Below are 12,469 nucleotides of genomic sequence, written 5' to 3' on the forward strand. Positions count from 1 at the left end.
TTTTGACGTTGTCTAGAACTTTTATTTCAAGGAGTAGAATTGTTTTGAGCATATTCACAAGAATAAATATAAAATTACTCTTCAGAGTAAGAAGATGAGCTTTTATAAAAATATATCTCTATCCCACAGAACCACTTAGGTGGGGTTCTCATTAGGAAATATTATTTAATAAAAAAATAAAACACTGAAAATAAAATGCTTGACCTATACTGATCGGATCACCAAACAATTGAAATTTTTAAAAGGATATAAATATTGTAAATATTATTAATAAAATAACATTTAAATAGATGGGAAGCTACTGAATCCATCCAGATGAATGGAACACTGTAGGAAGACATGGTTTCTTCTACATGGCACCAACTTCCTTGTATTCGCTGGTGTTGGCTTGTCTCTTCCTGTTTCGGTACCTGTAAGTAGAGAAGGGTGAGTTCTGGAAAACCAGTTGTTCCAAATGGCTTTTTGGGAGTGAAGGGAGGAGAGGGTGAAGGAAGAAAAAAAAAAAAAAAGAGTATGACCTCCTCACATTTGTCTTAAATCTCTAGCGGCTAGGCTCTGTCTGTGCTCACTTCCAGGTCTGAGATAACTTGTATGCAGAGTCTAATCTCTCAATTCTTCACTGAAGATTTCACATCCACATTAAAGTCTTGCTGCTGGTATTAGGTTTGTCTTTGAGAAATCCTGCTGGATCCTCCCCTGCAATAGGGCTGAGTACCCTAACCAACTAGGCCATCCTCTGTTTGAGATGACGCGCCATTGAGTCTTCGGCTAGGGAAGACGCATTCCAGTAGTTACCATCTAGTTCTGTGAAGCTGAGCTCTCTGCCTGGGGGTTGTTCCTCCTTCTTGGCTCTCTGACAGCTCCTTACAGTTAGTTACTAGCCTGAAGAACCATTCCAGCTGCTTGTGGGTCTGTTAATGGAGAAGACTACTGTCCTCCATGGTAAAGCTGATAAGGCAGTGCTCATGACATCACAGTCACCCCAATAACACAGCAGATAAACAAATTAGCTAGTTTTAATCCAGTTGCTCTCCAGTTCCTGATGACTGGGTAAATGGCATTACCAAGAAAAGGAACTAGAATTTTCCTGTTCTGTGTCTGCTCTCTCCTTTACATCAACACACCCTCTAAGACAGACGTGAACTAACCTATACATATAACCCTACATCAGGGTTAAAAGGCATCTGACGGTACTGTTGCCTAGCCTGCAATTCAGGCTATGCTATGCAGCCAGCTTACTTCCTTTTTTGAACACTTCACTAAGTGCAGGCTAACGGGTCTATATACCAAACTATCTCCATGCAGTCAAATGAGTGTAGGTATCCCAGTCTATCTGAAGGTACTCAGCAGACATCTCACTACATGTACAGCTGACTCGCCTTTCTGAGCCACGAAGAAAATATCTCTTACCTTCTGCAGATGTAGTAGCTTGCAATAGAGACGGCGGTGAGGAAAAGCAGAACTACAATAACTGTCAGTGCCACATACTCTTTACTGAGGGGTTGTCTGACAAGTTCTGAATGCACACATCGGACACCAGAGAAGCCTACGTCACACCTGAGGATAAGAGATGCAGAATTAGAGACCTCACCGTGGGGTCACATTTTAGCAGTCCACAAAGCACGCTATACTGCTGGCCTGCTGTTTGCCCAGGGACAAGCAATTTGAACTGACATAACTCAAGCCCACATGGTCCTAGAAATGGTCGCAAATTCTTCAAGTAAATGAGGAATACCCTTAAAAATGCCTAGAGGATCTTTATTTTGTAGGCTAAACCAAAGGAGAGATCTTGCAGCTTTGCCTGAGGTCTGGATCTCACACAACTGTAAATACAAATGAACAGGGAAGCACATCAGAATGAGTGTCCCAAGTTTAAGCTGGGTTGGTGACTAATTTCAGGTGCCTAAGACTCTCACCCAGATTTCACTGGGGCCAGCACATATGCTTAACACTTGCTTAAATGCAGCTGAAGTGTATTATAGATATACTGCTCCTCTTTAAGTTCTTGTGAGCATTTAAATACTTTGGTGGATTGGTGTTCCAGCTAAGTGTCAACAGCAACAAGATCAAAGGCCACATACGGTTCATTTCAAAGCCCACTTCAGGGAGGTCTGCAGGACACATTGCGCCCTGTCCATACCTGCAGTAGTGCTCATCCAAGTCCACTATGTACACACACTGTCCGTGGAAGCAGTAGTCCTTCATTTCAGGCTTGCATCTAGTTATCCCAACCTGAGCCACACGTGGACTGTTCTCCGTCTGGACTGCAAGGAGATTTTGTTATCATCTCATCAGCCTTATTTTCCCTTTGTATTTCCCAAACAATATACAAGCTTTACAAGTATGACTAACAGTCTTGCTACCAAGAGACCTCCAATGCCACAGGCATTAAAGCAGGCAAGCCTTCTGAACAGGGAGAGGATTTTCCCAGGCCAGACTTATATTGACTTTTTCTTTGGGAGTTCCACATAAGCTATTTCTGCTTTCACAGCAGAGTTGTCACCTCAGACAGAGCTCTTCTGCCGAAGAAGCAATATTAAAGGAAATGCAGACTAAAAAATGGTTCTTGTTCAACAACACTGAGCACTTTTCAGGATGTTGGCAATGTTCCTCAACAGAAAAATGATTTCTGAGGGCACCTCAGTGAGGCTGCCAGCCGAAGGAAGATGGGAACTAAAGACTTGTTATTTACAAAGAGAGCTGTGCAGTACACTTACTTAGTGCTGTTGTGCAGTTCTCCATTTCACCAGGCCCACATAATGGGATCACTGTTGTACCCAGGACTGCTTGCAATAGGTAACCTATAAGAGAATAAAAAGAAGAGTCAAAACTAGATGCTTTTCAAGTATAGTTAAGTACTTCAGCTGGTGTACTCATTAAATTAATACAAGTAGAACAGAAGCTTTTTATCTTGGTGGGAAAAACCCAGTGTTGTAAGCTGATAAAGTACAAGTCTGAGAGATCTGCTGCCTCTATTATATAAGGCAGCCCAAAGAAACATCTCTGAAATACAAACTTTGAATATAGAACAGAGATCAAACAGAAACTTTGTGTCTGTGACCCACCTCTGACCCATACTCTGAGTGAAACTAGGCAGGAACAGGCTTGGAGAGATTACACAGGAGAGGCAGAAGTTACGTGAACTCTGAGTATGTTAGGTTTCTGACTAGTCTGGTATGGCACCTGTGCAAGGGGCACAGCCAGGGTTCCACAATTAGGCATGACAATCCAGCATTCATCGCAGGAGGAGTTCTTTTGGTGATCAAAATCAGGATGTCCTTGAGTTGGAACAGTCCATGGGGAGAGAATTTCCTAAGAGTCAGCAAGTCAGTGCAGCTGGTGACTCAGTACACCAGATCAGTGCCGAGCCAGGCTCAGCGCCCCACCACTGGCTTCAGAGACTACTACTCCTTGAGGCAGGCTTAACACAAAAGCTGCTCTTTATCAGCAAAGAGCCTCCTCAGACCTCTACTTGCTGTAACCAGTCTGAAAGGCTGGACAGTTCCTCCACTAATACTCGTGTTGGAGTTTTCCAATTAAAGGCCCACTTGCAAACACAGCTAATGAGAGATACCAAAGCCTTTTCATCTGGTCACTGGGTTGGAGAGGTTATTGACCACTTTATGGATCCTGGACCAGTGCTACTTATCTCAGTGGAACCCCACAAGAAAATGGGTACATTTCTGTCCTTCCTTCACTATCCACACTGAAGAAAAATGCAGCTCAGTAGGTTTCAGGCAGATACCAGGCATAATAGGAGACTGCACCATGCTGCCTGAGGATTTCGGCTGCTGGAGCAGTGGCTGCATTTCCTTGGGGAGCAAGGGTCCTCCTTTCCCTTCTCTCAGACATTCAGCTTATAAAGAATTTTGACATCTTTCGGGCTGTATGGTGCTGCACAGGCACAGCTTTCAGGTATTCTACTAGTTAAATGAACATTTCCAAACAGAATTTGAAGGCGAACACAAGTACTTGTAGCTTCATGGCTAGCCCATGAGGAACAGTCGGTATTTGCCCCCAGCTGGCCATGAAATCCACTTGGCTAACACTCCTGCTGTGGTCACAAACTAACCTGCTCATGAACTGCTTAGTCATCATCCCCATTCCACAGAAGTCTGTAATTTGTGTCTTTGGGCTGTTTGCCTCTATTAACTTGTCAGGTCATGCATGTCTAATGGAGGGAGTGTGCCTTCATAATTTCTTGATCACTCTAATTCAACTCCAGTTATTAGAAAGTTTCATTACATCTCAGAGTTAAATCTAATGGTGATTTATAGACTTCCTGCAGCTTGTCTATTTCTGGGTGATCAGCAGTCTTCCTTTAAGCTTTATTCCAGCTAGATACAAGAATAGGAGGAATATCCATCTTAGAGGAACTGGGGTTTTTTTGTGTTTATTTGTGTTCCTTAAAAAACACCATTCCTTGCAAAGCTAACAAGCCAGGTTTCCACCAAGTTTTAGAAGAAAGGACAAAGACTAGGCCTGCCAAAGTGAGAGCCACAGTAACAGATCAATGATGCCAGCATCTTGACTTGTACAGGAGACTAAGATGGAGATATCTGTGCCTGCTGGAATGACTCAGCAGGGTTTGCCTTTCACTCCAATGGGGCAGGACCAGCAAATTTACTTTCAGGGTGGGATTTTTTTTTTTTTTTTTCTTAAACAGCACTGTGCTCACTATAGATTTCATCAGGAGAAGCAGTTTAACACTTCTGTAAGGCCAATTTGAGTTGACACAACAGAAAGTTAAGTGTTTGAAGGATTAGGCCATTAGACAGATGGTGGCAGCTCAGTTACTGCTAGAGCGGTAGGCTTTGAGCTTCAGCCAGGGACCTGGTGTCCCAAATGATGCTGGGAAAAGAAGATTTACCGAGTCAGTTCTTCTTCCCAGGAACTAGAGCGACATTTCAGAAGTGCTCCATGGACAAAGCTGCTCCCTTGGCAGGCAGCAGCTGTGGCACAGGACAGCTCTGTCCCACTAAGTATACACCATGTCACTGCAACAAGGGATGCTGAAATCCTGAGACTAGTGAGAGTTAGTGACCTGAGGCTGCCTCCTGTTCCCCACAGACTGCTGCTATCATCTATGCAAGATGTGAAGCAATGAACATAAGTCAAAGCAAAATATGCTAGAGGTACCTGAGATATCCACTTCTATCGTACTTAGTTAAGTAGGAGGATAAAGCCAGCTGATGATCTCTTTTAGTCTACTTATATCTGTTTCAGTTGGCATACTTCCTTGATCTGAGCATAACCTGAGCAGTTGCTTTTTAATCTAAAGTTCCCAGTTCGAGAGCTACCAGAAACCCGCTTTTGCATTTGAGAAGCTCAAACCTAGGTACGTGAAAGAAACAGGTTGGCTCTTCTCTTTGCTCCAGAAGGAGGCATCGCTTTCCAGCTAGAGGAAAGGCCAAAACTCAGACACCGGTGAGGGATAAATTAAAAATAACCTCCTCCTACAACACTGAACAAAGGCTTGCCCCATTCCAGCCATGCGCGACAACTGATAGCCTCCTCCGCCTGACTGCAGACACACAGGCCGGAAAGGACGGAGTACAGGTGTGGGTATTTGCTGACACCCAGCAGTATTTTCTGCGTTCGGGCAAAGTTCTTCCTGCTCTGCACTGTTATATTTTGCACTTTCCCCCATGCACATATTTCTCCTCTGACATCAATGGGAGGGGGATCCTGCAGGAGGATAAGGGATCCACACATCGCAATGGGAAAGGAGAGGCTTTCCCAGAATAATTATCAGATGATGTATACCAAACATAGGACCTGGGAGAGGTAGTTATATTTTTATTTCTTCACTGTTCACTAAGCAAATACTCCACAGGGTACAAGATAACAGTAATGCAATGGTGGATATTCCTGCGCCTCACAGGAATGCAAGTGCCACACCACTAGTGTACATGTGCAATACTGTCCGGTATTGCAGGTATTCCTGCAAGGTTAACAGGACAGCAGTGGCTATTACTGGCACAGGAATAATGCTGCTGTTTCCTTGTCCTTCCACAAAGGATGAAAGGAAAATGAGGGGCAGAGACAGGCTGCCTTCCCTTTCTGCAGCCTTCATCAGAGATGACATGCAAGGGCTAGTTATCAGTTCACCCACTGAAACCCAGCTATAGTTTCCAGTTACAGGATGACTACTAAGGATGAAGGATGCACAGACAGGATACACGTAACTGAGAACTAGTCTCTTTGCAAGATTTATACCCATTTTAAAGGGGAATCGTCAGGTTTCTGAGAGGTCTACCATCATTTGAGTTGATTTTGCCTGACACCAAGATCACTAGTCTTGTACTAGTTCATCCGAAGAAGACTCCATGATGCCACTTCACATTGGACCTCTCTGTGGTCTCTCTGCCACAGCGGTAGTGCCTACATTTTTCACATGGGTTGCACTTTCAAAGCAATGCCAAGCACAGAGGTGTCCAGGTGACACGCACTTGGAAGATCTCAGCCCATCTTAACTCTAGAGACAGATCAAGATGGATCCCCATGACCTGATTTTGGACACCCAGACATGTCTGACTGCCTAAGGCCTTGTTTGTGTAGGCTAAGCAGGAAACATAGAAGTTAGCCGGTCTGTCCTATTGGCTTTGTGAGCATCACTACTGCCACCTTTTAACTCTAGTGCATCGCCTTCCGTACCACTCTGCTGCTAACCTCCCTAGCTAGCCATAGAAGTTTGCAGGCCATCTCAGACAAAGCAGGCACCTCTGGCAATAAAGGCTAGACGGGTGGTTGTGTTTTAGCTGAGGATCACAGAAATGTAGAGTTAGCCAGGAAAGCTTTGCAAACAGCTTACTCAAGACTTGGCTGTGCTCATTCAAGCACAGCATCTCTCAAGTTCCGGTCATCCACACAGGCTGAGCATTTTTTCCTGGGAAAAGGGAAGTGGTCATTCAAGGTAATTTTAACCACCTCAGACAGAACATACCTCCCCATCCTTGCATTCAGAATGCACCATCTGGCTGCTTCTTGATGTTTTGGGTAGGATGTACCTGGTGCCTAGTTGCCTGACCATGCCCATCAAGGCAGGTGCCCAACACTCCTCTTCCTGAGATCAGACATACAAAATGTACAGGTTGCTCTTGTCACCCAAGTGAAAGGAGATGCTATCAGCCCCTTCCACCCCTCATCACCCTGCAGTCTACGGATGTCTGGCCTGTGGTCTAAATGGAGGCACCTACTGAGAGAGATCAGCTCAAATAAATTACCCTCAGGGCAACTGGACAGAAGTGTCTTTACATGTTTCTGGGAAGTAGTGTCCAGGTTTCCCCATCTCACGTTTTGTACTCATGACTTCAGAACTGTTACCTCAAAGTCACAGGTGCCCAGGGCCAGGCCAGAACAGCTCTAGGGCACCCCTGGGAACACCAACCTGTATGGAAAGACTATCACTCCATAATTGCTACAGGCCCACATGATCATCTTCAACTTTGTGCCAGGACTTACCCTTAAGCAGAGATAATGCAGATAATTACGTATTATGTGCACCCAGTCATCTCAGGACTGCTTCCACCTCTGTGGAGACCTACACACCAATGATCTTATTCGCATGCTACCCCTGTGCCTGGGCCACTCTGCTTTCCACTACATGTGTGGGGGCAGAGGTCCCTACACCACAGAAGCAGCAGAAATCCATTATTCCTTCCAGCCAGACACATCAGCCACTTTTTCCATATCTCCAGACTCAGTGACGTTTATGTTCGGCCCACTTGCTGATGGCCAGACAAATGTGCCACAGGAAAACATAAGATCAGCAGCTCCTGAAACTGTCCAGTGAGTCTGGAGATCCAAGGCCTGCCTTCCCCATTGAGTGAGCATTACAGTGACTGCAAGGAGACCAGTGCCAAGGCTCCTGCAGTAACTCATGGAAAAGGCAGGGCCTGGGCTTGGCTCTATCACTGCCACATCACTGCATGGCTGGCACAGCACTGTGGCTCCTCAGGGGTAAGCAATGGCTCTCTCCCAAGCCCATGATAGCCAGGATATCAAGCTGACAATGACTATCACTTCAGTTAAGCTTCAGCTGTTCAGCAGGGAACCTCTTAAAGTCTGGCATAATGCCGGCTACAGACAGTCTTCCCGGCTTCTTCAAGTGGCACCAAGTTCTGCTTACACTATTGACCTGGGAGGGAAAGGCAGTAAAGTGCTCGTACCACTTGTTATGATGCCATCAAGCTATGACTAATCTATCCCCTACTATTAGATTTTGTGCCTGCCCCGGAAATAAATAAATCCGTATACAAACCCATGAAGACATACCAGTTCCTTCCAGTGCCAGTTTTGTGCAAAGCATGGCTGACTCACAGACTGCAAGATGTTTAGCCCGCTGTCCTGGCAAGTAAGATGCTGTGCAGCAGCTGATCCATAAGCTATTATGGAAGTACCTGGCCAAGGTGAAAGATAGAAACTCATGCTGCAGCGGGCTTAGCAGCCCCAAAAAGAGAAGTCTTGGGAAGTGATCCTCCCCATCAACTGCGACCCTGAGTGTGAGAATACACTCTGTCATTAAAGCAGCGTGTGAGTGTGCCAGGTCTTGGTCCTGCCTCAAATGTTTGCTGCCCACATGGTTCGAGTCACCTCCCAGGGTCAGCTCTCAGAAGTCACTGCCAGCACCCAGCGGAGGTGTGCTGCAGGGATCCGTTGTTGTTTCAGCAGCGCACCCAGGCTCCAGGACTCTTGATGCTCTAAGGATACACGTGTTCACTTTGGACTTTCAGGTAGCTTATGTCATACAATAGAGTAACACACTCCCAGTGAGGAGGTGGAGAAGTGTCAAGCAGAGGGAGGCCACAACCTGTTTTGTTACCATAAGGAAGTCTCTGCTGCCCTGGGGTTTCACCTGCTGAGCTCACCCCGAGCACAGCCGGGGTGAATGAAGGCAGCAGGACCAGACTACAAACAAGGCAGGACAAGGTGAAAGAGAACAGACTGCATTGCCTTGAGCAGACTGTGCTGCGAGCAGAGCTGGGGAGAAGGGGAATGAACATTCACCTTCACTCAGTCGCAGGGCACCCCTGGGCACCGCACAAGCAACGCACTGTCCTGTAACAGCACACTGCAGCCTAAGACCCGTGGGCTCCTCTCCTCGCTCATACAGCCGCCCCGGTACACCCATCCCTGCCCGTGACTTCACCTCGCAGAAGAAACACGTCGGCTTCACCTGAAGGCAAGCTGAGCTTTACGTTTTGCCAGAGATTTTCCAGCAGCTGGAAAACGCCCGATCCCGTCCGGGCCCCGGCAGTCCCTGCCCTGGCGTGGGGGGTGGCAGAGCCAGGGGCACGGCGGCGGCACTCACCGAGGAAGAGCAGCAGACTGCGGGCCCTCAGACAGCCGGTGTCCATCGCCCTCGCGTCGCCGGGGAGAAGAGGAGGAGGAGGAAGAAAGGGTGGACGAGGAGCCAGCGGCGGAGCGGCAGGAGCGCTGTGGGTGCCGGCCGCGCCGCCCCGGACCTTTATGGGCCGGCGGGAGAGGCGGGGCGGCGGTGATGAAACCCGGCTTGGCTGGGCTCGGGCAGGTGCCCGGCCCCGGTCGCCTCGCTTCCTGCCCCACCGCCCCCGGCGGGCCGGGCTGGGCCCTGCCCGGTGCCCTCCCGGGCCTCTGCGCCCGGGGGCGATGCCCCGGCGGCGGGCAGGAGGCGGCCCCCCGGCCCGGCTGCCCCCGCGGGCACACTCCTGCCTGAGCCCTCTGGCCAGTGGCTGCTGTCCGGTTGATTTTCCTCATTTTAGCATGCTTTACTGCAAATTTTACAAGCCCACGTACTATCTATCGCCTGTCCCCTCTGAGCAACGTGGCCGAAGCACTGATGATGCCCGGGACTCCCCGGGGCAAGGGATGCCCACGGCTGACTGACCGCACGGCCTCGGCCCTGCTGCCTCTCCTTGCCCTCCATCCATCAGTGCGAGACTTTGCCGGTGCCGCGTGGACCGGAGCCAAGCACTGCCCGGGTGGGCTCTGCCTGCACACAAAGGAACGCTGGGCTACTGCACAGCCACGAACACTGCCTAAGCGTAAACCAAGGTTTGGAAAACACCTCAGGGTGGGCAGCCAGAAACTGGCTGGCTTCCCTAATCTCTCATCTCCTGGCATTTCTGAAGTGACCCTCGGCACACACATGCTGCTGCCAGGGAGCCTCGGCACTCGGGGCAGAAATGGTCTATTAATTTCCAGCACAGGCCACAGGAATGCCAGCACCTCACCCAGCACCTGGACCAAGCCGCAACAGTCTCAAGGTCAGCGTGTGCTTAAGCCGCATTGCCCCTCTAGCCCCTGGCCTCGCCACAGCCCGGTACCAGGGGCCATTCCTCGTAGCAACAGAGCTTTCTGTTACTTAGCAGTCAACTAGTTACAGGCACTTTCTAAAAGAAATTCCTTTCAAGTGTCTTGTTGAAGCCCACGCACTCTGTCACTATGTTAGGCAAGGCCTCACTTGGTGCTTACATTCCCCACCCCCAAATCCCTACTGTACACCTTTGCCTAAAATACAGTGTGTTTTATCTAAACAGCTGCTCAGTAATGGTGGTTATTTCTTTTCCTTCTAAAGCAAAAAGACTTCTTCCTGTGTCTTACTGTTTTCCATCGTCAAAAAAGGCAAGGTGATATCCAATTTACTGCAGAACTGATAAGCCTATCTCACAGTGTAAAGAATTTGAGTATTGATAGCGAGCTGCAGTTTAATAGCTGGTGACTCAAGTATCCATAGTTTCTCCATTTTATAAGTGGTTATTGGTACAAGAGAGTTAATTGTAGAAGATACTGCAGAATACGATATACTACACCTCCATGCTCAGATTGCAATTATAAGTAATAAGCACATTAATTCAGGGAGCTGGAATAGAGCTGGTACTTACAAATCATACTCCTCCTCATGTTGAGAGCATTTTCTTAGATCTACAGAAGATGCTGAAAAAAGGCAGTGTGTTACTAGAGAACTGTATGTCAGCACCATTTATTAAATATCTGAATGGTATAAGAGTTGTGAAGATAAATGTAGTAAAGATGAGTGTGAAAGTAGCGTTTAGAAGTTCATGCTCCACAAGTAAGTGGGACATGATATAGCTGGAATCTTTTTCTAAGTCCCTTTTTTCACTTTTCTAGCATTAGGGTCATGGCTTACCCCCATACAATCAGTAGACCACTCTAAGATTAGCAGATGGTAGCTTTTTTTGATGCCACATGACTGTTTTTGTTGCTTCCTTAATTTGGGCTGATTCTCCTATTAAGGATTTTATTGTCTGCTCCTTCAGGGATCCTAATGAGTAAAGGAAGGATGTGCAATGATTAGTAAAGCATTTCTGTCTGTGGGCATACAGATGCCTTAAAAAGCAGCATCACTGCAGAACTTCCACTTTATAATTAATTTCACCCTTAAATTCCTGCATGATTTATCCTCTGAAAGAGAGCATTTAATTATAGTCTTGTACTGGTATCCAGATACCAAGTAACGCTGACACAATTGGAGCAATTCATTGGAATTTCCTCTTTCAGATTTGAATATATGGAAAACAAGTATCATGCACACATCTTTGTTTCATCTTTCTGTAATGTTCTTTGCCTCATGGTATGTGATTCCGCACCTGGCACCCCCGCTTGCGGCTTTCACCATCCTCTCCTCCACGTGGAGGCTGCCTCTTTGAATAAGGTTGATACACACCTTAAGAGCCAGTTTTCCAAGAGGCTATTCACACTGAGTAGCACCTTCCTGCACCGATAGGTTCATTGTAAAGCAGATTCATTTCATCCCACAGATCTGAGTACAGAGTGACATGTCTGTACAATGCTAAGAGGGAGCACTGATTGGGCAACAGAGCATCACGGGTGCATTTCAGCTAGTGGCCTCAATTTTGCTGGGGTGAACTGGCACGCCCAAGTCAAGGCAGTGATGGATTTATGCCACTTGGCATCAGACCAGCGAGTAGCCCCCAGAATGTGTTGACATTTCCACGTTTTCTTCTTTACAAAGTGTAACAAGTATACGAGGAAATACCTTAAGAACTTGCGCAAAAGACTTACTTGCTTTTATTACCTTGCAATGGCTTAATAACTATCTTCAAAGAAAACCTCTATTTACAAAGTACCTTGGCTCAACTCAAGTCCATGTTGTGCTTAATCGTCTTTCAATGTCACACATATTCATCTGTCTTCTTTTCGGACAGAGCAGCAGATTCTTAGCAGTGATTAATTCAATGGTATGGATTGAGCTTTGTCTATTAGTTTATCTATCACTGATGACACAGAGGATTTTCTATGAACAACATACCCTTTTCAACTTAGAGAGGAAAAAATGCAGGTTAAATGTACATTTTTCTGTGCTTGAAAATACTTTTCCTCATGGTGATTTCCTGTAGAAGAATACATGTCTTCACAGCAATGAACTGCCACTTTATGTATGTGTTTTTACATAACTAAAACCATACATGACAAGTGACTATACCACTTACTTCAGCTGCTTTCC

The 12,469-nt window shown here is 46.7% G+C and overlaps 1 protein-coding gene across 1 annotated transcript; it reads right to left on the reverse strand.

Annotated features, from left to right (window-relative positions):
* Positions 1-9,414, reverse strand: EREG (epiregulin). The gene is made up of 5 exons (XM_074867009.1): positions 9,314-9,414; positions 2,718-2,801; positions 2,141-2,264; positions 1,411-1,557; positions 1-410 (listed from the first exon to the last, which is right to left on the reverse strand). Exons 1-5 carry the CDS (start codon positions 9,357-9,359, stop codon positions 350-352), a joined length of 462 nt encoding a protein of 153 aa, XP_074723110.1. The 5' UTR covers positions 9,360-9,414; the 3' UTR covers positions 1-349.
* Positions 9,415-12,469: the final 3,055 nt, after the last annotated feature.

The sequence above is a fragment of the Strix uralensis genome, chromosome 4 (genome assembly GCF_047716275.1).
Source record: "Strix uralensis isolate ZFMK-TIS-50842 chromosome 4, bStrUra1, whole genome shotgun sequence".
In the NCBI taxonomy this organism is placed as follows: Eukaryota; Metazoa; Chordata; class Aves; order Strigiformes; family Strigidae; genus Strix; species Strix uralensis.

What these genes read in the sequence shown, in the direction of transcription:
- EREG (XM_074867009.1), bottom strand. Translation starts at nt 9,359, where the DNA reads ATGGACACCGGCTGTCTGAGGGCCCGCAGTCTGCTGCTCTTCCTCG. An exon ending in CAGTCTGCTGCTCTTCCTCG is followed by an intron (nt 2,802 to 9,313) that starts GTGAGTGCCGCC and finishes ATTCTCTTATAG; the next exon opens with GTTACCTATTGCAAGCAGTC. An exon ending in AGCTACTACATCTGCAGAAG is followed by an intron (nt 411 to 1,410) that starts GTAAGAGATATT and finishes CTCTACTTACAG; the next exon opens with GTACCGAAACAGGAAGAGAC.